Genomic DNA, 23,767 nt, shown 5'->3' with positions numbered 1-23,767 from the left:
ATCAAACAGAGCAAAAGGTTGAGTGAGACTTATTAAATGCCTTGATTGGTGCACTCCAAGCAGCACCTTGGAATCCTCAAAGGAGGACCTCACCAGGAAGGACACGTGGGAAAAGTGGTCACACGATTGTTGGCTCACTAAAGGTGGCCTGAAAAGGAAGGCAGAATCCAGCTTGTGCCCCTTCACGTTCCCATACAATACATTACGAAGGGCTGATTGATTTTTTCTTTGTAATAGGGCCTTTCCTCCTTATTCCTACAGGAGATTTCAGACCTGGAGAGCAGCTGGGAGTGATGTTCCAGCTGTTGTAAAGCAGAGCCCAAGGAGTGGAGCAGTTACACCATTTTAATTCAAATCCTCTACAGCCTTAACGCCTGCTCAAATCAAAGACAAGTGAAGGGAAGAGAGAGAATCTGGTTTCGTTAAAGATTTAACAATCCTGCCCCTTCAATAAAATCAGCAATTTCCTACTCATAAATGAGACTCTTAAACAGTCATCCAGCAAAACAAGAAATAATGGGTTTTATCCTTCTTAATCTCGCATTATTCGCCTACCTCAGGAACAGTCAAAGAGCTGAACAATTTCTTTTGCTGCGTCTTCCCGATAAAAAACAAAGCATCCGTGGAGGAGCTGAGAATGAGCCCCGCTCTCCCCCTGCATCTTCACATGACCTGGTACCACAGGAGACTGCTGGTATCAGCCTGCTCCTCTCTGGGTCAGGTACAATCCCTTTAAAGCCCATTATCCACAGGTGCCCGCCCACGAGCTCTGGACAGGGCATTAAAGAAGAAACACAAATACTTCTGGAATATTTACAGATATCAAGTAAATTAATGTTTTGGTTCTCTTTTTATGTAACAGAAGTAAAAAGAAAAATGAACCCAAACTCCAGAAGCATTCCCAAAGTGGCGTCCTAAACACTGCTTGGAAGTGTGTCCACACAGCTCTCAGAGTGAAATCTATCAAACCCCAAAGCCCCAAAAGCCTTCTGGTGTTTCAAACCAACACTTAAAAAATGCAGCAAATACTGAAATTAAAAAAAAAAAAAAGACAACCCAAATTTGTATCCCTTAAGCTCAGAAAAAGTCATACAGCAAAACAGTCATGTATGGATGGCTGTCAAATATCAGTTCATCTAAACCCCTCAAAACAAGTTGTTTGAGCCCAAAAGCCAACACACAAGAGATGTGGCTTCTATTTTAGGCCCATAATGACTCCAGAGCCCCGGGGCCACAGCAAATGGTGATGATAAAAGGGAATGAGCAGCTGCCTGGCAGGGAGAGGAGGGGAGGGGAATAAGAAGCCTGCAGAAGATCACGGGCTGAAGATGAATCATGTCTGAAAGGAGCAGCTTGGCTTTCAAGTGAGGTGTGAGAAGCCTCGCTCCTGGAGACAGAGGAACAGCAGAGACAGCTCCCTCGCAAGGGACGGGCTGGAACTGGAGTTACTGGGCTTGGCTGAGGAGCTTCTTGGCAGTTTTACACACAGGAAGCATTAGCAGTTGTACTTCTGCTCCATGAGAGAGCCAGGAGAGGTCAGGAAGTCTCGGTGATGGCACTGGCTGGAGGGAGCCACTGTTAGCAGGCAGCTTTGGTACAGGAGGCAGAGAGGAGGCTCCTGGCTGGCACAGGCACGGCTCCTGCCTGGCAGGGATCTGCCCCACGCTTATTCTAATGATCCCCAGTCAATTACTCACTGAAAGAATCAAACCAGCACCCTCTGGAGTTGGCCATATAATTACTGGATCTCCACCACACAGACTGACCCCGTAACACCGACGGCGGGCCCCGACGGGCTGGCAGAGAGGATATTCACACGGTGCAAACGTGGAACATGATTACAAGGAATTAAAGAGGCACCGTGCTCCCCACCTTTGTTTCTGCCACCGTGGGCTCTGTGATGTGACATTTAATCTGTGCTCAGGGCGAGCAGCTGGGTTTGCTCCCTCTGAAGTCGCCCGCGGCACGGAGCCGCCGGGGTGTGATTGTATAACCCAGTCGAATGCTGGGCCCGAGGTTAATATGCAGCCACCCCTTCCACCTGTAATGGGAATCTTTCCCACCACACTTTCTTGCCCACTCTCATCTTCACTCCAGCCTGTGACTTCTGGATGTGAACACACCGTAATGAAACCATTTCAAAGCGGCAGCCATCAGACCGGTTTGCTTGCTTTTAAGCCCTACTCCCTTTAATTTCCCACTTTTGTTATCTCTTGTTTATTGATCTAAACTATCCATTACTGCTCATAAAAGCAGCGCCCACTGGGAACTTGCTACCCTGCCTCTCTGTAGCTTACTCAAAGAAAGACAAGCCAACCAAATGTCCTGAGGAATTGAAGACCCCATGGATTTGGGAAACAAACAACCTACAGCATTGCCTGGTGACGGTGGCGTGTGCCAGACCCACTGCAGGAAATTAGCTTAAATCAAAGTCTGGTCGCCTCTGCACATAAAAGTGGCGTGGATTTCGGAGCCTGGAGCAGCCTGTTTGCATTTGCTGTGCAAAGAGCACAGCAGCCTAATTGCCTGCTGCTGCCAGACTCCGATGGAAGGGGTGCTCCAGGAGCAGAGCAAGCGAGCTGCCATCACTGGAATAATGTATTCCCTCCTTGTGTGAAGGAACGAACTGGGCTCTTCCCGACACCTGCAGGTCCTGAGCTGGGAAATGGCCCTGCACGAACCCTTTCATTTTGGCAATTCCTTCTGTGGTCTGACTTTGTCACAACAGGCAGCAAATACATCCCCCAGTTCCTAAATGGGAGATGCTTTATAAACACACACACAGAACTCACTGGTGCATTTTATAGCAGCCACAGGGCCTGGCCTTTCCTCTCCTGCAGAAAAACCTACCACCACAGACATCACTTAGTTTGGAAAGCTAGAATCACAAATGATACTGAGATATTGAGGAAAATCCCTCCAATCCATCACAAGCTGCCTACAATGGCTATGACACAGTCCCCTGGGGGTTTGGACAGGACTCCCATACATCCAGACCAGGAACCTGGAGTGGCAGCCAGAGCTGGAACACCCCTTACCTGGTTTTTGCCGCGCCAGCTCCCCCTGCTCTCCTTCCCCGCCGTTGGTCGGGACTGATGACAGGCTGAGAGAGGACTCATCGCTCTGGACAGATGGCTCATCCCCACACTCTCCTGGAAGGGCCTCCAGCACAATCTGAGCATTCAAAACAGAAACAGCCACAGCTCCATTATCCTCCCCCTCAAGCGTTTTCCAACACACATTCAGGCTAATCTACACTCCCGAGGTAATCTGCTTTCAGGGTGTTTCTGTTAGATGTTCCCCTACCTGACATCTAGGGTGTTCCTCTGGGGCTGGTTTTGGGACAGAAATATGGACTTGAGTCTGTAAAATCTACTCCATGTTCTGCCCTAACTCTCTCACTGTTTAGTAAATCAATTGATTAATAGCACAGTAAGGGGCTGAGGCACTCACAGCCTATGGAATACCATTTCTATTGATTTATTTAAATAGTTGGCTATAAACTTTTGCATTAACTTAGAAAAACCATGAGTATGCTACCATTTATAAAATGCTCTGTATGTTCAGCACGAAACCTCACTCTGAATAAAAAAGTCAAAATACATAATTCATGACAAAAAGTCACAGAGAAAGATGAAGATAGAAGCCTTGTGATGGTTTGCACCAGAGCAAAGGGGTGAGCTTGTTCCAATGCCTGACAGGCCTAAAGGGTGGGAACCTTAAAAAGTCCCTTTTCCTGTGGGATGAAGCACTGGACAGATTTCCCTGAGACCCCAGGGCTGATTAACCACAGACTGACCACCACACCCTGCCGGGGCACAGCCACAGCGGTGCAGTCTCCAGTGCCCCTGGTTTACCCAAAGTGTCAGTGCCCACCTGGCGGTCCTGCTCCTCCTCTCCCGAAGCCAGCAGCTGCTCAAACATCTCTGCCACCTGCTCTGGGAGCTGAACCCCATGCTGCTTCAGGAACAAGCCATGGTGGCTCAGGAGAGTCCGCAGCGCGTCCGTGTCCCTGAGGAACAAACCGGCACCCTCAGTGAGACACCCCACCCACATGATGGGAAAAGCCACCACCCACCTGGTCCTTAATTCCCACTTTTTTTTTTTTAAATGTTCAAAGTGGGAAATGTTGGAAGCCGCATGTTCTGCAAGATGGGCAGGGGTGACCATCACCATCATCATCATCATCATCATCATGCCTGCCCTGTCCTGAGGCTCAGGATCCAAAGACACAACCCTGGTCTCAGCACCTTGGCCTCGCTTACTCCCTGGGGCACAGCCCAGCACTGACTGCCCCAGGCTTGTCTTTTGCTCAGAAAGAATAAAAAAGGAAAAGGAAAAAAGCAACTAAAATGTCTTTTAATGTAGAAAATCTCAATCCTGCAATCCTTTTGTTTGCCAAAGCTGTTTTTTTTTCCTGCTGCTCCAGTGAAGTTTCAGAGGAGTGAATTCCAATTAACTCCAGGAGTGTTTGTCCCTAAGAAACCATTCAGGAGACACAAGGAGCTGTTGGTGCCCGCAGGCGTATCAGCCTCGCAAGAGAGGCAGGTACTGCAGAGAGACCCTTCTGCAGCGCTCACAAGTGCCCCGATCCTGCCAGCACTTGAGCACTGCAGAGCCTGCGACAGGGAGGGAGGTCTAGACAGAAGCTAAGCAAGACAGAATGGAAATTGTTTTCATTCCTGGGTTAAAGAGACCTGAAAAAAAAAAGTAATTTTCACTTGTCCTTGTGGCATATGCACGGGAAGAAAAAGCCCATTTTGAATAACTGCACTTTGTTGTTTTCAAAGGCCACGTGCATCTTCTGTCTCAAACAGAATAATTTCCTTCTCAGAATTACATTTGTCGGCCTTACCTTCAGATCCTGGGAATGGCTGGCTGAGAGGTGTCTGGAGCTCCTGCAATTCCCTGCCTGCCAGACAGTGGGAGACACTGTGGACCAGATGAGCTGGGGCGACCCCGGGGCTGCCCTGTGGAGCATGAGCCACCACTGGGGAATGGGAGGGAAATAAATGAGCTCCTGAATGCTCCCACTGCGAGTGCCACAAGTCTCCGTGCTCCGAGGGCTCCGTTTGCCAGTGCTGGCCTGGCTGCCTCGGTGCCAGAGGGGCAGCATGGGTCCAGGGCACAGACAAAGATGTTCCTGACCCCTGCTGGGTTCTGTGTCCCCCGTACCTGGTGTGCTCCTCGTGCCCTGCTCTCTCCGCGGTGCGCTGGGACATGGCCTGGAGCTGCCGCAGCACCACGGCCTCCATCACCTCGAGGTCACCCTGAGCCAGCCCGCGGGCCCCAGCACGAGCACTGCAACACAGAGCAGGGGGGACAAGCCCTGTGAGCACAGCCCGTCCCAGCCAGAGGGACAAACAAACATCCGTGGTGCTCTGGGACACATGTGGGACAGGACAGGGAGGTCACACTCAGCACTTGGAACGTACCAGGTGCAGCCACCCAGGGAGAGGGAAGCTGAGCACATCTCCTCCAGTGGCCAGCTGGGGGGCAGGCCTGTTTGGGGCTCCTCTTCCCTAATTCCCGAGGAATCCTCCAATCATCAGCTGCCTACAAGAGTCTCAGTCTGTGGAGGCTGTGCATCATTGTCAATAAAGTCACCAACAATTCCCAGTTCTGCACCCAGGGGCCCAGAGGCTGAGGAGGCACAGCGAGGGCTCTCTGCCACTGGTTTTGGCAACACCCTGGTTCTGGGGATTCCCTTTGCTCTCTTGCTCCATTTTTTGGCACGGGCCATTTGTTCCCCAGGCTGCACTCACTCACCTGGGCAGCTCCGCTGTCCCCGAGGGCTGTCCCTGGTACAGCGCCCGGTGCCGGGGGCTCGTCCTCTCCACCAGCCCCTCCAGGAGCTGCAGCGCGTGGCAGAGCTCCTGGAGCTCGGTCTGCATCCCGCCGGGCCTGCGGATGGACAGACAGGGTGTGACAAGGCTGTCAGTGCATCCCCCTTGGGAAAACACACAGCTTCGTTTGAGCTCTCCAAAGCCAACGGCAAGAACCACGTTCCCGAGCTCTGTAGGAAGCACATGAGCAAACAAACCATCCAAAAATCAGCCCGGGCTGAGCCGCTGCATGGAAATTACCCCCGTGCCGAGCACTTTAATTCCTTCACCTCCACAAGCGAAACAAATCTGGTGACCACCTACAGGTATGGGGACGGCCCTGGAACCTCAGAGGGGTTTTGATGAAGCTGCACCTCTATAATGATGCAAATGAGGACTTAACCACTGAAACAATGCCGCGGGCTAATCCCGGGACAGAGGTGTAAATGGCTATTCAGGTCCCCAGCTGCCTCTTTGTGGGGCTCCCAGCCCAGGTCTCGCCAGCAATGAACACCGCAGCTGGGGCAAAAGAGAGTTTCCTTTCTTTCTTTCCCGCACATGCAGGAGCTGACATGTTTCCACAGTTAACCCTGGCTTACTGTGCCTCCAGGGAGAAGCTCTGTGCACAAAAACTTGCAGCATTTGCACACTCGTGCTGAGCTGTGCCCAAAGCTGTGTTTTCCCTCCGAGTGTTGGGCAACAGTGAACAATTAAGTGAGGGCTGCTGTGTCTTTAGTCGAGTTTCCTAGACATTTAATAAGCAAAACAATGCCCGGGAGATCACATAGGCAGTTAAACAGTGCTTTCTCTTTTCCCCCAGCCTTACAAACCCTGTATTCCAGCGGCCGGCTCGTTTCCCATTGTTTTCCTCCCGCTGGGTGGTCCTTCCAGGGTGCCACTCGAGAGGGATACAATAATAAAAAGGGAAGGGGAAGGAAGGGACACCAACATAAAGAAAAACAAAATGTATGACAATCTGCAGCAGGCTACGGATCAGAGGTCAGCAAACAAGAGGTCCTTCTCTTTTACAGGTTGCTTCCTGGAAACAGTCTGATTAAGCTGACAGCTTGAATTATGTGTTACATTTTGTAATGCACAATCCATCTGTGCTAAGTCCTCCTCAATGCAGCTGAAGCAGCACAGGCATTAGCTCTGCCTTTTTCCACCCCCTCAGCTCAGGCCTTAAAATAGTCATCATCTTTCTCCACACTAATTCTCAGAGACCCTCTCCCCCCTCCTCCTGCCCCCCGGGTTTAAGCCCTCAAAGAAAGGGCTGGGTGCTGCAGGGAATGGTAAGAGGACACGGAGCCTTTCCCCTTGGATCAGCAGCTCCATGGGAGGGGACACCAGGAGCCTTCATGAGCCCCCGTGGTGCTGGGGGATTGCTGATAGGAAACCCATCCCAGCTCTTCCCGTGGGGCTGGGTGTGAGAAGGCAGGAGAGCGGCCTCTGATCCTCGGAACACTGACATGACTGCCCAACAATCACCAGGTCTGGTAACTGAGGCAGCAAAGCTTCAGCACCCTACTGTGACCTGCAACAAGATGGAAACGTTCTGCTCAATCACCTTTCCCAACAACAACTCCCTTCCTTGGCTGCCAACACTTCAGGGGAAAAAACCCAAAACTCCTTAAAAAACAAAGGCTGGCATCTCTGCAGTAAGACAGGAGAGGTATTTGCTCCAAAGATAAAAACTTGTGGCTTCCTGGCACACAACAAGGGCTGGTTTTGCCTCTGGAGTCAGCCATGTCTTTGCTCCTTTCAACACCATCCCTTGTACTCATTTCAGATAATTCACCAGAACTGTATGAACAATTCCTTCCTTCTGATGCCACAGTGACACTGCTGCAGTGGGAGAGTCCATGTTACAGACATTTCAAGTTAAGGCAACAAATACACAGAATTTGGCGAATTTCAGCACATTTCTTCAGCCAGCACAGGAATTTTGCAAGAGAAAACCACAGGGACTGGAAGGACATCACCTGTTGTGAATCCGTGGTGTGACAGAACAGAGGGAGCTGCATTCCCATACTTTGTGTAACATGTACAATTGAAATTCATGTACTAATCACTTGCAAGCTTTTCCACAAGATTTTTGGCCAATTAATTTTGCAAGGCTCAAGTGCACATGCTGCACTCCAGGCGCCTTGGAAAGCCCACCTGGCTGTGATCACAACAAGGGAACAGCTCCTGCTGGTGGATCTGCCTTCTCATTTTCAGGTAAAGCAAATGAAAACCTGCATCTTTTCTGCAGCACCAGCGAGCAGTGGTGATCCCACTCCCATGGCCTTGAGAAGCGGAGGCATTCAGCCTGGCACGACGGGAGGAGAGCTGTGTGCTGCGCTTCCAGCCGTGCACCGGGGACAATGCAGGCGCTCAAACCTTGTGTATAATTTCCCCGGGCCTCAAGAGCTGCTCCGTGTCTCGTCAGGCACTGCACAGCAAGGCCTCCCGGGGAGGGAACACAAGGTTAAACTGCTGGTGCTCAGGTCAGCTCTGACTCCTCTCACAGAGACAAGCACTCGGTGCTCTAGCCTGCTCTGCTGTGATTAACAGGTGGGATACAAAGGGAGGACTGGGGGAAAGCTTTTTACATGTAAATCAGATGATGTTTCCATAGTGAGCAACAGCCCGATGCAAATAGGAAAGGATAAAGTTACGGAAGTTTCTGCCTATGGCCCCCAGTTTCTGCTCAGGTGTCAACACCCAAACCAGCACTGACATCAGCACCACCACAACAACAGGAACAGACATTAACAGATTTAAACATTGTGAACCACCAAGATGGGAAAACCCAACCAACTGGCACAAGAGAACTCCTTCTGCAGGAGCAAAACCTTGCTCTCCTGGTAAAAGTGCTGTTTCCTTTGCATGACATCCCACTAGAGACCTGCCAGCCCTCCCCGGTGACCTGGGCCAGCTCCAGGGACCACCTCACCGTGGGCACTGTCCCAGCGAGACAGGGATGCACTTCCCTGTCTCATGAGGGCGTTGCGGGGCCAAAAATCCTGCTGGGATGGATTCAGCCCGATGCTCTGGCGCTGCATTTGTTTGCCACAAAATCCTGCAGCAGAGGAGAGGCCCTGTGTCTGCAGCACACTGTTCTTGTCCTCCCTTACTCTATTTCCAAACAAAATGTTCAAACGGTTCAACCAGTGGAAGTTTTACCAAGCAGAGTGACCGGAATAAGATTTCTGTACATTTAAAGAACATCACCTGCATTTTAGTAACAAATCCTTCACTTGCCAGTTCTGACCCCAGTGAGGTGCCCGAAGCCCCTGAATGCCCAGCACAGGTACAAGGTACTAAAGGACAGGGGAGAACTTGGTGTGAGCTTTGGTGCCCTGACCAGCCCAGCTGATGCAGGAAACAGGGAGGTGGTACCTGTGTGGTGCTGAGCTGTCCAAGGGCTCCTCCTGGGCTGCAGGAGGGCTCGGTGGGGGCAGCGGGGAGCACTCTGGAGCCCGGGCATCCCTGCCCTGCTCCTGCTGCAGGCTGGGAATGCTTGGCCTTGTCTCCTCCTCAGCACTGGCAGGGAACGGGAGCTTGGCGCTGCTCCCCTCCCTGTGAGCCCACCAGCTGCTCAGGCTAGGCTTTGCCCCTGTAATAGCAATAAAAAAAAATCAAAGATATAAAAACTCTAATTATTCTTCTCAAAATATTAGCAGGGCCATGGAGTAGCTCACAGTACAGGGACTGAAACTAAGCTTACCCACATTGTTCACCCCGTGTGAGAGAGTATCCATCCATCCATCCATCCATCCATCCATCCATCCATCCATCCATCCATCCATCCCTCGGATGCCTCCCTGCCCTCGGCCCCTGTCCTTCCACGCTCCTCTCACAAGGGGGAGTTCAGAGAGGCTGCAGCCTTTGGGGTTTGGGAGCAAACCTGTCACTTCTCAGAAACCACTTTGGCACACAGACCAGCTACCTGACCACATCAGCTGTGGGGGAATCAGTCAGCTATTGTGCACCAGCTCTCAGGGAGAAGGGAATCAGCCTGACCCAGAAGTGACTCCTCTGGTGAAGCAGGTTCACATTACACCTCTTCAGACAAGGCTCAGACTACACCAGGACCTCTGTGGGCACAGCAGTGAGGAAATCTTCCCTCACAGTGCCCTGATCAGGATCAGCCCCTGGCACGTCCTTCCCTGTCCTGTTGAGCAGCCTGAGAGGAAAATGAGCCAAAAGGAAGAAAGGAACAACGAGAGAAAAAAGGAGTAAGAGCCACTTTGCTCCAAGCAAAGTGCCAGAGGTGCAGGAGGAACAGCAGCTGTGGGCAGGCTCTGCTGGGGAGGAGGCAGACAGGGACACATACCACTGCCATACCTGGAACACTTCCCGGCCTCGGGGGGGCTGCTTTGGCACCAGAAGCTGAGGTGAGCTGCTCAGAGCCTTCCTCGCTGGCAGCCAGCTCCCCGTGTCCCGCTGCTCCCTCCTGGCTGTCTCCAGCGAGCCCATCAGGGGATGGGGAGTGCAGAGGGGGCTTCTCCTGAGAGCCCAAACCTCCTGTGGCCGAGGCAGCTGATGTGGGGCAGCCCAGCAAGGCTGCTGCTGGATAGCCCAGCTCTCCTGGCACGGCTGCACTGGTGCCAATTCCCACCTGTCCTCCGGCCTGCAGCACCTGGAACACACAGTGGGACATGGCTGAAGGAGACAAACAGGAGACAAACTGTGTGTGGCAGCTTCTTGAGGGTGGCTTGGTGGGCTCTGAAGACAAAAGTGTCACAGAATGCAAGACTGCTGTGGCATTAATATGACACAACCCCTGGCATGCATTCCGTGCATCCCAGTGTGAAATGAGGGCCCAGGCCTGCATTAAAGCTCCATGAGCCAAAACATCCAGTGGCAGAAGCTGCCTGCACCCAGCCCAGCCAAAAGGGACCCACACACACCCAGGACTCAAACCCATGTAAGTGGTGACTGGATTTTACAAAGAGTCAAACGTTTGGGATTAGGATATACACAGGTCTGGAGACCCTGGACCAAAGCACCACATTTAAGAGCTGCCCACAAGGCCCAGAGGGATCATCGTGTTCCATTTGTGAATCACTCAGCAGATCCAGCTCCCCTCACACTACGGAACAAGACAAAACTCAGTTTCACTGTCTCCCTCCTGCTCTTCCCATGGCAGTGACATGGCCTTTCCCACCAGGTGACATGGGACACGGAGCAGATACAATTTGAATGGCACTTTCCTCTAAGGACTGTTGAACTTGCACAAAACCAGCTCCAGGATACAACCACTCTGCTGCCAAACCCCTTTGTTTTAACACTTGCCTCTTCTCCTTTGCAAACCTACTCAATCAGGACAATTTAGGAGGAGTGGCTGCTGTCACCACGGCTGCTGTAGGGTCATGGCCAGTTTATGCAAAGCCAAAATTAGCCATCGTAATGCCACTGCTCACGCTGAGCAGGGCTCCCTCTCCAGCCCCCAAATTCCAGCAGCACAATTTGCAGTCACCTCCACACCTCTCCCCTCTCTTTCACTGCCTGACCTCTTCCTCCCACACCAAGTCAGCTGCCAAGCCCAGCTGAAAGGAAACAAAGGCATCTTGTCTGCTCTGTGACTAAGGTTCCTTAAAAAAGCTCAAATTCCACGTAACAAGGAGCAGAACAAAAAGCCATGAAGTCATTTTAAGCAGTAGTAAAGGTTTGCCACTCAGATTAAGTTCACAGCTTATTCCATCACCACTGCTCTCACGTTCCTCCTAATTACTTCTCAGGCGTGGGATTTGGTGCTTTCAAATGCCTCCTGCCAGTCCTGCATGGCTTGGGCAGCTCCTGGATGCAGTGTTCCAAAACAAATGGATTTCAAACAGGCACAGGCACAGCACACATTCCTACTGATCCTTTTCCCTTGGAAGGGACTCTGCCACCCACAGGTGTTCCTGGGAGGTTCCAGCATGCCCAAGTCCAAAATCTTTTGAAGGCTCCAAGGAAAAGGTTCCAAGCTGACTTCCCAGCACAGAGAATCCAGGAGCCTGGGCTGTGCAGCTCTGCCAGCTGGAAAGGAGCTCTTCAGGGTGGGACTTCTGAACTTAAGGACTCCCCTTGACACTGGGAGCCCAAAAGGGCACATTTCCCATGGCTCAGGAACGTGCCAGACATTCCTGAAGGGTTTCAGCACTGGGATACTGCCTATCTGTAGGAGGCTGGTTCTGGAATTGTCCTCCTGGGTCCCCAAGGCCCAGAGACGACCCCCCAAGATGTCACTGAGGGAGTCATCACACAGTCACTGCATCCCAACCAGCTTGAAGGAAGCCATCCCAATCCCAGGGCTGGGAAATAAAACCAGTTCCACAAGCTGTATCCTGGACATCCCACGTGCTGACTGCACACTCTCTCTGTGACTGACTCTGTGCCACATCACTGAGAACAAACTCCTGTGTTTTGGACAGAAGAACCCACACATTTGAAGTGAAAAAAAAACAGAATTAAGAGCTGAAACACACCCCAGGGACATGGCAAAAATGCACAATGTAGCTGAAGTTACCTCTGTTTTTTAGGAGGGAGATGAGGAGGAAGAGGACAGGGGATAAAGGAATCCATAATCCACTCCATTATTATGCACAAATTGACATTTTTGTGTACACACCACACTGTCATAGTGCCCAAAACCTGCCCAGTTTTTCAACCCTCAAGTCACAGCACAAGCCTTTGATGCCCTAGTACTGATGACAACTTTTCCATCAGCTGGAAATCCCATCTCCCACACTGCCTGCCCTAATTGGACAGCTCACATTCCAAAATAAACTCACCTTTCCCCAGAACACCTCCCAGTTCCAACCACAATTTGCACCCTGCCACAGGTTTGCCTATATAGGTCAAGGCTGCTAGGCTTCACTGCTTTGTGTATTACAGTTTAAAGAACGCTCTAAATTCAAGGTTTTTAACTTTTTAATCTATGGGGAAAACTTCCTATAAACTCAGATTAACGACTGCTAATGCACTGAAGAAAGGAAACCAAAAACCTTCCTCCTACTATAAAAACAAAATAGTGTGGCCTCTGTTTCTTTTCTGATAAGAGTCTTAAATACCAAACATTTAACTGCATAATAACATTCCCTGGCAGCCAGCAGCCTGCTTAGCAGATACATAAAGCAGGTAAAAGGGGAAAAAGTTAATTTCTTGGCTGAATGATTCCATCGGTAGCTATAGGGCAAACTAGAAAGTCTTTTAGTAAAGTAGCAGTTGATTCTTCTATCAATCTGCAGCACACACACTCTTCCAAGGAATGCATTAAATATGAAAATCATATCCCGTTATCATCTGTTCCCAGCTTTCAGCCCAGTAAGCTTTCCTTAATGAATGCTGTAGCCTAAGGGACGCGCGTGCTGCCGGCTCCTCGGAATAATGGAGTGATGCTCCCGTCCTGCCTATTCCGGCGCCGCCTGGCTGAGGGGCTTCCACACACAGTCACAAGTGACTACTCTTGCCAGCATGCTCCAAGTTATTACAAGATGTTTTTAGACATTTCATCTAAAAGAGCTTTGCTGCTTTTAGTGGAGAAAACAGCTCTGGTCTTGAACTGTATCATTTATATGGAGATAGGAGGAGGGATTAGGAGCCTGCATTACTGCAGATATATGGCAGCAGATATTTAAGTATTCCTTGTCAGTCTTTTTGTCTGTTCCTTAGATATGCAATCTCCTTCTGCTCCTTCTGAGGAAAGGTCAAAACACACAAAATTATAAAAACAGCACACGGCTCCTCGGCTGCAGTTCTGCAAATATCCCTCATTAGGAACATTTCCTCCTCGGTCACGACCATCTCCACACCATCCAGCACAGGAATTATAAAAGCCAACAAGAAGACGTGTGCAAACAGTCAGAGTATTTTTTTTTTTTTTTAAATTCCGGCTCTCTGGATGAAACTATTGCACTTTTTACCCAGGTGTTCTCCTTCTCTCAGGTGCTACACACAATTTCACACTGCATGTGCCAGCGCCGCAATCCCCACGGAAAGGCTGTGCAGCTCCCAGGAGAGCACGGCGTTGGAATAAAGCCCATTTCCCCCCCATTACCTGCTCGCTGGGTCCTTCCTCCTTGTCACCTCCTGCTGACAAGCTGCCCTCTCGAAGGGATAACAGGTTTTTAATTTCCCTTCCATACCGTTCCTAAAAGGGAACAAATCCGTCACACAAAACTGGAGGCCGAACAACCCCCCCAGCCCAAGAGACACCACTCTGCAAAACGTGCACCTCTAAATGCAAAGCCCCCACAGCCTTTTTAACTCAGACTATATTTAAAAGCAGGCATCTCATTTGCTCCTCATTTTTCCGCTCCCCTGCCCAGGCAGCGTGGCCTGTACACAATCTGCTGCAGGGCTTTCACATTTATTTATCCCCATCATTTAGAATCCCACAGAACAGCAAGAACTTCTTCGCTCATATTTACTGTATTTATTGCATCCCAACCAGCACCTGTAGCACCAAAATATTGCTGCTGCCCCCAGACAATGGGATGGGATGAGCTCCACAATGTGTTTTTCAGCCTGGCAGGGAAGGCTCCAAACGCGGCTTGCCGCACTCCGGGGTTTATTGGAGCGGAGCTGGGAGCGCAGCTGGGCAGCACCTGCAATTAATCCTGCGTGCTCCTAACTGCAGCCCCCAGCAGCAGCAGCAGCAGCACACCGGGCTGGAAGTGCTGCAGGACCCGTGCTGCATCAGGGAACGTGGGAATGAATCCTCCACACAATTAACTCGCCCGCCTCTGCCCCTCGCACCGGCTGCGCGCTCGGCTCCCAGGTAGGAGCTGCTCGGGAAACCCGAGCGTGGAATTTTAGGGAACAAAACCTCACCACGTGAGGAGTCGAGATGCTCAAAAGAAACTCAGATGTAACTCCTGGATTTTGCTGAAAGCTGAAGTGAATTTATTTATACTCCTAAAAATTACTGACCAAACGCAGGGGGCAAAAGTGTATCTTTCAGAAACAAAAGGAGTTTTGTGAGCTACAGCCACGTAATAAATGTGCACAGAGTTGTGATAAAGCACTCCTAAAGGGCATTCTCTGTGGAAAAAAAGGAGAGAAAACAGCAATAATTTCTTTCTGTGTACTCCCATGATAGATTAAATGATTGCATGCTCCATAACTCTCCTGCTTTCCATAGCTAACACGGAGGAGATGTCATTTGTTCAGCAGCTCCGAAAAGTAACTGTAACTTGGCAAAGATAAAATGCATGGCACAGGAACACCAAAATGGAAGGACTGAACAAAAACCCCATGAGCAGCTCGACCTGTGGCACTGGGACTGGGACTTGCAGCAGGTGTCAGAACCTGACACTGGGCAGACTGGTGTCACCAGGGCTGCTGAGGAGGAAAATCCCCCTCAAAACAGCAGGGAAAGCTGGCACTGCAGCACAGCCCCTCTCCTGCTCTGCTTCAAGTAACAAGTAAAAATCAGAGGCAGGGAATGGCACACCCCAGGGACAGGCTCTGAATTCTGGGCTACTGCACTGCAGCCAGGAAAAGATGTTCTGGGAATGTCACCAGATCCAGCAGGCGCTACCTGGGCTACTGCTGTGTAAGGAATAAATACAGCCAAATGTTTCTGAGGAGTGCCCCTGCTCTTAGAATGCAGGAACGAACTCATTTCCATCCCAGACTGTGCTCCTGCAAAAACCTGGCTCCACGCATCTGTGGCATAAGCAGACATTGCAATTTCATTTTTTAAAAAAACTGGAATCATCACTTTGCAACATTCCAAACTGTACTTTATGGAAAACAACAACATCATCATAATAATATGATTCAAGAAACCTCAGGGCCTGGCTTTTTCTTACAGCATCTCTTGAATCTGGGGTACTTCAGACCTGTCTATCCTACAACCTGAAATACAGACCCTGATCGAGTTTGCTTCCAGCTCTAGGACATACCAGGAGATTCCTGCATAACAACAGCAAACACCCATGACCAAGTCTTATAGGAAGTTACTTCCATCTTCCTGATGCTCTCCCAGCCTGTGGTTTCCATGTGAGCCTCCAGCTGCAGGAATTCCTGGCGCAGGGCCTGGTTCCGGTGCAGGGCCAGCTGCTGCCGCGCTGACACCGCTTCCAGGTGCCTCTGCAGCTTCTGCCTCGCTCTGCAGGGCAAAGAACAGGCACTCAAAGGTGTGAAAATAAACCAAAAGCATCCGTCACCATCACTCTGCCTCAGACACACACACCAACACTGAGGGGGAGCTGCCCCAGACACCAAAAAGGAGAAGACTCGCTCTTCCGCACATTTATAAAAATATGTATCTGCCACTTATCTGCAGATGTACACGGGGGCTTTGGTGTTCCAAAGGGTAAACACATAAAAAAATCTCCTGTGACTGTGTTTTAAATGGATTATGTGCTAGTCACTCCTATTCCATTAAATCAAAATGAAAACTAGCAGAGGAACGTGTTCTGAAAGTCACCCAGGCGGGAAGAGCGGAGCTGAGGTTCCACAGCTGCCTAAATCCATGGTGCCACCAAGAGGGGCACTGGAAATCCATCTGACCCAGTTTCCTGCCACCTACAAACCAGGTTCCCTTTCCTGATGTGTCTCCAGGGCATCCACACGGCATTAATGCCAACAGAGGGAAATGGGCACCCAAAGATGCCCCTGGCTCACAGCTCCACTTCAGCCAGGAGGGAAACTGCAACCCAAAGCCCCCAGAATGTTCAGATAAACTGCAGTTCTAAACCTGCTAGATTAAACCAAATCCAATAAAACCAGGAAACAAACTACATGTAATGCTGCCCCACCTGTCCAGGCATTTTTTCTTTAATTTGTATCTGGATTTTTGGCCCCTTTCACAAGAAAGGCTCCCACAGCACCCAGCACTCAGTCCCTGGAGCTTTACAGAACACCTCTGAGGAAAGGAATGGAGCACTGGATGACACTTCTCAGTCCTGTCTGGTTGTTGGGACTTCTGGATTTTTTTTTTTTTGCTTTGGTTTGCTGTTTAGGGTTTGGGCTTGTTGGTTTGTTTTTTTTTTGGTACAGTCTTACATGTCCATGCAACTCACATTAAATAGATGCTGCAGAAAGACTCCAAAGAGCAGGACCAGAACCTGGAATAACCCCTAGGGCTTCTTAAGGCCTTCAACTTTCTAACACCCTGGGATTCTCCAGCATGGACTAAGCTGTGGTGATTTTGTAAAAATAGGATAAAGCCAACCTGCATGTTGGTTATTCCCAAGATTTTAGTATCCACAGAATGAGGCATTTACGTCACTGCTGCAGCCATTTCATCAATAACTTGAATACATGAATTTTGCATTACACTTAACATGAATATAAATGTATTATTACTGAAAAACCTTCAAGACAACATTCTAAAGGCATTCCAAGATAACTAAACCTTTGTAACTAAAATAAAATAACCCCTAAGAAGCTTTTAAACAGGCTTACAGGTGTAGATCAGCCATTGTGTATTCCATTCTCTGCCTTCCTAATTCCAGCCTTCTGGCTTCACTGGAAGAAAACAACACACAGTGAGATAAAAGTATTTCACCATCTGAGGTCTCCAAACATCAGAGCTAAGGGGTTTTGCAGAGCACAGCCCTTGCTGAGCTGGGAGTTGCAGACTCACCTGCCAGCCCAGCTCTGAACAACTCCAGACTTTCACCCCTCTCTCTGTTCCTCACTGGAACAGGGCTGCTGGCAAGGGAAGAGATGCCTGAACATCCACATGGGACCCACCAAAGCAGCCAGAGACCCCAGACGGCCCAGGCAGGGCTCTGAACCCCACCATGGGCAGCTCCCAAGCCCATCCCTCCCCTTCTTGCCCCACAATCCCATGGCAGACCCTCTTCCATGCCAGAAACGCTTGGCTGGAGTTGTTCCCAGGACAGCTCCCCTGCACCTGCCACAGGGATGGATTAGAACACACTTCCAAAACCCCTCCCAGCTCACAGACCCCACACGCCAGCCAAGCATTTTATCTGGGAACTGAACTTGAAACCAAGCTCATATTTCCCTCCTGGCATCCAGGCCAGGTCCATCTAGAGGCAGGTGAGCACCACTGCTGCAAGGAATAAGTGTCCACCAGGAATCCTGGAGGTGCAGAGAGCCTGTGGAGCCATTGGAACTGCCCAGAGCAGTGCCAGGGCAGCAGGCATGGGACAGACACATGCTGAACCACAAAGTCACCCACATCTCACCCACAGCCATCCCACAGGGAAGGTGCTTTTGGGAACAGAGCACAGCTGCCATTATTGAATAGTTCCAAATTGCACCTGAGGATGAACAACCGTGCCCTGAGAGAAAAACTGAAAATAACCACGAGAAGCTTCCAGCAGAGCCTCACTGCAGGCCCTGCCACAAGCAAAGCCAAGTGCCTCTTCAGGAGCAGCACCAGCCTGTCATTAGGCAGCAAAGGGGGTATCACAGATCCCAACACGTCTTGGCACATTTTTTCATGGATTTGGGCTCTCCCTACACACACAGACACCCCCTTGCAGTTTCCCTGCAGAGAAGGGAGAGGAAAAACCCTTCCTGCTGCTCTGCCTGGGAGATCAAGGCGTCCGTGTGATCCTGGAGCAGGATTGGGGCTGCGTGTCATGTGCACAATTTAACAGCCACGCTCCATCTGGGATCTCATCCCTTCAATTCCCTCCTACGCGACGCACAGCCAAGCAAACGCAGATTTCACAATCTTGTTTTTACACTTCTCCAAGTAATTTTCCTGCCTCGGTGGACAACACCGATATCCTCAGGGATGAAGAAGCCGATGGATGCGATCTGATGACCCCATTCCCCACTCCCCCATCCCGCAGGGAGCACACTGCGTTCCTCAGCTCCCCAAAGCCCATTCCCTCCCCACCAGCATGGGGTGGGGAATGCCACTCAGGCTGCAGGGACACCCAGGGACGGGCTCCTGGGCAGGCACAGCAAACAAACCCCCGAGGCTGCAGAGCCAGGAGCGGGCTGGACACGGGAGCAGCAGCAGGGAATAAACAAACCCGGCCAGCAAAGTCTGACGGGGGATTCCAACTGGGATTCAAACTCCAGCTGCACGTCCCGGGATCTCTGGCCACTGACTCCCCAGCCCCTCCAGAACTCAGACATGGAAGGGGAAAAGAAGAAGGATGAGAACAAGGCGGGGAAAGCATCCGCGGCCCGGGGCGGGAACCGAGCCCCAAGCACCCCGCGGGGGGACCCGGCTCACCTGGCGCGGGGCTGGCGGTCGCGGGGGTGCCCATCCCGGGGCCGATCCCGATCCCGATCCCGATCCCGATCCCGATCCCGATCCCGGTCCCGCCGGTTTCCGCCGGAGCCCATGTGCGGCTCCCGCCGTGCCCCGCGCGGGACCCCGGAAGTGCCGCCCCGCGTTGCCATGGGAACGGGCGGGCGCGGCCTGCGCCGCCCAGAGGCGCTTTGGAAGCCTTGAAGGCTTTTTTTTTTTTTTAAATTTAAATAATTATTTATCATCAGCCCATCTCTCACCACCAGGTTATTACCGCGGGTGTTAAGCCCCCGGTTTGGTGCTGGGGCGACGCAGGGTCCATGTCGCTGGAAAAGGGGGAAATCTGCAAAGCGCCAATCCAAAATATAACTGGGAGCTGTTGAACAGTTACAGTTGGCTCTGCTGAGTTTATTGTACACCATGGTTTTCAAGAAAAAAAAAAAACAACCCTGATTTCCTCGTCCTCTGGAGTGCCACTGTGTCCCTCTGGTGCTGTCACCTCTCCAAAATTCATGTGGGAGAAGACACAGTCAGCCACAGCCATCTCCAGCCCTGCATTCACATCTCCAGCTGGAGAATGAAAACAGAACGCCCGCCTTTCATTTCCAGATAAAAACTTCAATCCCTTTGAAAGGAAGTTGCCAAATGAGCGCTTAAATTCCAGGGCCCCAATAAAATCTGAATACTGCGGGAATAATTGAAATGAAGGAGAAGCGATACATCAATAGACAAAATTGCGGAGAGCGGCGAAATGCTTAAGCATAATTAGGATGGCAATCAGAGTACAATTAGTGCGAGATCATCACAGTAATTATGCTTCGTTAGAACTTCTGGCCAAGAACAGACACATGAAAGCTCAGCTGGAGCTGGAGGCTCCGGCTGGGGACATGCCCTGGTCTTGGGGGGATCGGGAGCTTTTGGGGTTCCTAGACTGGGTTTGGTGATCCACCAGTGTTCCTGGTGTTTCCAACACCTGCAACCTCCAGCTCAGCTTCATGGGTTTAAACACAGAGTGAAAAGCTCTGTGGAATGGGTGTAATGGCACCCAGCTGCCCCCAAATTAGCCTGGCTCAGACCCTGCGTGTCCGTCTAAATACCCGGTCAACAAAGTATGGAGAACTTTGGCTTGAGTCAGAGCTTCCCCACTCCAGGAGTGCCCAGCAGAGGGTAATGAAGACTGTTCTCCCCCCTTCTTCTGTTTGCTGAAAGCAAAGGTGTGTTTTGGTGTGTCCGTCTAAATACCCCCTCAACAAAGTATGGAGAACTTTGGCTTGAGACAGACCTTTCCCACTCCAGGAATGCCCAGCAGAGGATTTGGGAGCCTTTTAGTACTGCATTCCCATATAAAGCACTTGTCATGAAGACTGTTCCCCCTTCCTCTGTTTACTGAAAGCAAAGGTGTGTTTTGTAGATCTCCCTCACACCTTCACAAGAGCCCACAGGTGAAATCTGGCCTTGCTTTCGGAAATATTTGTGCTTGCTAAAAGAACACTTAAAACAGTGCAAAACTTCCAAGCACCTCCAGCACGGTTTGAAATCCTGAGCCCACTGGAAGCCTTATTCCCAAACTGAAAAAACTGGAAGGCTTATTCCAGTTTTGAGGGTTTGGTGGGAAGGGGCTGATGGTCTCTGACCCATTGGGACAACCTGGGCAGCCCTGGGAAGTTTTTTTCACTATGGACCTCGGGCTGGGGCTTGAGGGTGTTGAACCACAGCAGGGCTCAACATCCTGCTATTTATTTAACAAAAAATAAGGAAATAAGGAGCCTCAGCCTGGTCCCCCTGATGTATTTCCCACTTTGTTCCGTGTCTCGGTGCTCACCGCAGCCACTGGGCTCATAACTGACTCAAGAATAATCTCCATCCTCCCATCCCTGATAAGGAATGTGGTTCCTTCCCTGAAAGCCTACAAAGAGGAGTGTTTTATTTGTGTTCTCCCTGCAGTACTTCACACTTCTTTTAGATTGTTTTAATTTAATTTTGATGTAATCTGATAAGAGCTGTAAAACTGTCAAAGGAAGCCGCCTCCTTCTGTCACATTAAATACACTTTGAACGAAATGGTGGCTTTGTCCCCAGTGCTGCCAAACCAAAGCATCTCTTGATTCCAGTGCAGGGATTGATGTGCACTAATCTGAACAGCTTTACACTCTTTTTCATTTAGGGAGGCAGCCACGTGTCCTTTAGCATCCCCCTTTCCTCTGGGAAGTAACCATATCCCAGAAGGTGCGGGATTGGCCTCACGGAGCTGAGCACTTGGCCACAGGCCTCTCACCTACCAGAGACCCCTGGCAGGCTTTCCCAGTTTTCCAGGGCAATGGATCCACGTGCTGCACATGCCTGCTGCAGGGATGGGAAGCCCCTCGCTCCCAGAAAAGTGGGAAACTCCTTACAGAGCAGGAATTGTTGGTGTCCGTGGTAGGGTGTCATGGGACATGCAGCAAGTGGGAGGAGGACAAATTGTCCTGGAAAGGGATTTGCAGAAGCACAGAGATGTGTTGGGAAGAGGTTTTCCCTCTCTGTGCCTGGGTGACCCCTGGGATCCCTCACCCACAAGCCAGGGCACAGCTGAATGCATTTGCTTTTCTTTTTGTCAATGAGACATATAACACAGGCCCCGGTAGCTGTGTGAAAACATATAGCATTTACATAATGCCCAATACGAGTCCTTTTTGTTAATGACTCAAGTCCCAAATGCAGAGCACTAATAACACACCAGGAACCAAAGAGCAGTAACAGCAGTGAGCGATCTCAGCAGAGCAATTGTGAGGATCCATTTCCTGTCAGTGGCAGTGCCTGGAAACAGTAATTAGCGCATTGAATTTAATGTTCACATTTTAATACATTTAAATGTAATAAAATGCTTTTATTAAGTGGTACAGTTCCTTGAAACTTGTTATTACTCATGTCTGATGCTCAAGCAGTGCACACCACGTCTGGCCTCAGATCTGCTGCCTCGGGGAAGGTGACAGAGTTCCTCCAGCAGGAACCTGGAACGCAGAACACAACAGCTGAGTACACAAAAACCTGGAGACAGCAGCAGTTAAAAGCATGTCATGTTTATTACGAATGTGAGGGCCTTAGCCAAAGCTGAGTGACATAACTGAAAAGACCCATGGCATGTCACTGTCCGTGGATTTTGAATTAATCCTGGAGAATTGAGATATAAGCACATACCACTGATATTAATGAGCCCCAGAAAAGTCATGGCACCGGGAAGGGCTGGTTTAGAGACTGTTTTCCAGGAAGCCCCCTTCCTTCTCCAGCCATCTCCAAGTGCTTTTCCAGTGTCCTGTGCAGCATAGAAGGCTCCACAAGCAGAAGGGAGCAGGTGTGGCACAAATGAGGCTGTTCCAAGGCCAAGCATCCAGAGAGTATGTCAGGGAGATTTCGGGTCTCAGTCACTCGTGTGACCAGGCTGTAAACACAAGGAGTCTCCGTTCAAGTGTCTGCTGCTCTCTGAAGAGGAAAGAGGAGATTGACAGAGTTGAGTTTCCCTGTCCCTGGAAAAATGAGAACTGAATTCAGGCTTTCTGAGACGTGAGCCCAGAGGCTGAATTTGAACTCGACCACTCACAGCCAAAGGGCTCAACTCTCAACTTCCCTGAAAGCATCTGCACCTCACACTCGTGGGCGCCCTGTGCCACGGCTCCTTCAACTTCTGTTCCCCAAGCTGAACCAGCTCTGGCGTGTTTGTGTTCAGGAGAGGGTGTTTTGGCTCATTTTGGAGCCTGCAGTGACCAGACTGCAAGCGGCAGAAATGGCTCACAACACACAGCCAAGCTCAGTGCCACGAGTGCCCCCCATGGCTGGGGGGGCCAGGGCCCCGCTCAGCTGCAGCCTGACCCGAGGAGACAGAACCCAGCACAAGGCAAAGCCTGCCACAGGCACCACGAGCTCCCCTCCTCACAGATGTGGGATGGAGACCATCCCTCTGGGGGCTCTCAGGACTCCCTGTGCCCGACTGTCCTGCTGCCAGCTCTGCGCCCGGAGCAGTAGTGCTCGGGGAGGAAAAGGGGACTCTGCAGTGAGGAAAAGGGGACTCTGCAGTGAGGAAAAAGAGACACTGCACCCACACCTGTTCCCAGCACATAAAGTCCTACCTCGCTTTCGTCGCGCCGTCCTCTGCACCAAGCCATGTTTCTGCCAGGATCCTCTTTCAGGAGAGCAGCACCTTCATGGCCAAGCTGTTCCCTCTGCTGTCCACTCTGCAGCTCCTGCCAGCGGGGCCACGGCTTGGCCAGGCCACTCCATCCTGCTCCATCTCAGTGCTTGCCACTGCTGCTGCTGCTTTAAAGGACACAGATCTATCAGGCTCTTTCATTAGTGTTTTAAAAAATGATTGGATTGATCTCATGTACAGACGGAAAGACTGAAAAAGTTTAGCTTCTACACGCCATGAAAAATTAAAGGGAGAACATAAAATAACTGGGGAATTCTTTTAACTGAATTAGACATTTTACTGTCAGTCCCACAGTTCAGAGCCATCGGTTTTGCAGAGCTGCTGCCTGCATTGACAGGGACGAAGCGTTGGACAAGGTGAAAAGCCTGGAGGATCCCAGCTCCAGGCTCAAAGGGATGTGTCTGGCCCATTGTCTGGTTTGATTAATGAAGCCTTTGCACAGCGAGATAATGCAACGTTTGCCATGCCAGGGACGCTGCTGTACAGCACAAATATCCCAACTATGAGGAATATTCAATATGATAACAACAGCAACGAGCCCATCTATGTATGACTGGATTCCGCCCAAAACCGCCTCAAATGATATTTGTTTATT

General features: G+C 50.6%; 1 protein-coding gene and 1 long non-coding RNA gene across 11 annotated transcripts in view; both read right to left on the bottom strand.

The window, feature by feature from the left end:
- The window catches only part of KIZ (kizuna centrosomal protein), a 28,498-nt gene extending 9,430 nt beyond the window's left edge, over nucleotides 1–19,068 (bottom strand). Inside the window, exons 1-11 of one of the 4 annotated variants that reach the window (XM_039717076.1) lie at nucleotides 18,973–19,021; nucleotides 17,747–17,858; nucleotides 17,214–17,276; nucleotides 15,765–15,912; nucleotides 13,855–13,947; nucleotides 10,158–10,452; nucleotides 9,210–9,426; nucleotides 5,770–5,904; nucleotides 5,176–5,301; nucleotides 3,877–4,012; nucleotides 3,039–3,174 (exon numbers count right to left, since the gene is read on the bottom strand). In XM_039717076.1, coding sequence (XP_039573010.1) covers nucleotides 3,039–3,174; nucleotides 3,877–4,012; nucleotides 5,176–5,301; nucleotides 5,770–5,904; nucleotides 9,210–9,426; nucleotides 10,158–10,452; nucleotides 13,855–13,947; nucleotides 15,765–15,912; nucleotides 17,214–17,276; nucleotides 17,747–17,858; nucleotides 18,973–19,006 — 1,495 coding nt within the window. In that variant the 5' untranslated portion in view covers nucleotides 19,007–19,021. Of the gene's footprint in view, nucleotides 1–3,038; nucleotides 3,175–3,876; nucleotides 4,013–5,175; nucleotides 5,302–5,769; nucleotides 5,905–9,209; nucleotides 9,427–10,157; nucleotides 10,453–13,854; nucleotides 13,948–15,764; nucleotides 15,913–17,213; nucleotides 17,277–17,394; nucleotides 17,460–17,746; nucleotides 17,859–18,972 lie in introns of all 4 variants that reach the window. The other 3 variants (XM_039717077.1, XM_039717080.1, XM_039717078.1) reach the window with 3 other exon arrangements.
- A 2,730-nt stretch (nucleotides 19,069–21,798) lies between these two features.
- Nucleotides 21,799–23,767, bottom strand: part of LOC120506024 — a 67,639-nt gene continuing 65,670 nt past the window's right edge. For 4 of the 7 annotated variants that reach the window (XR_005628401.1, XR_005628403.1, XR_005628407.1 and 1 more), the window contains 3 exons: nucleotides 23,093–23,279; nucleotides 22,167–22,448; nucleotides 21,799–21,979 (listed from right to left, as the gene is read on the bottom strand). This is a non-coding gene — a long non-coding RNA (uncharacterized LOC120506024). The remainder of the gene's footprint in view (nucleotides 21,980–22,166; nucleotides 22,449–23,092; nucleotides 23,280–23,767) is intronic. The other 3 variants (XR_005628402.1, XR_005628406.1, XR_005628405.1) reach the window with 1 other exon arrangement.

The sequence above is a fragment of the Passer montanus genome, unplaced genomic scaffold (assembly GCF_014805655.1).
Source record: "Passer montanus isolate IOZ18808 unplaced genomic scaffold, ASM1480565v1 scaffold37, whole genome shotgun sequence".
Taxonomy (NCBI): Eukaryota; Metazoa; Chordata; class Aves; order Passeriformes; family Passeridae; genus Passer; species Passer montanus.
This window is presented reverse-complemented; position numbering and strand designations above follow the sequence as displayed.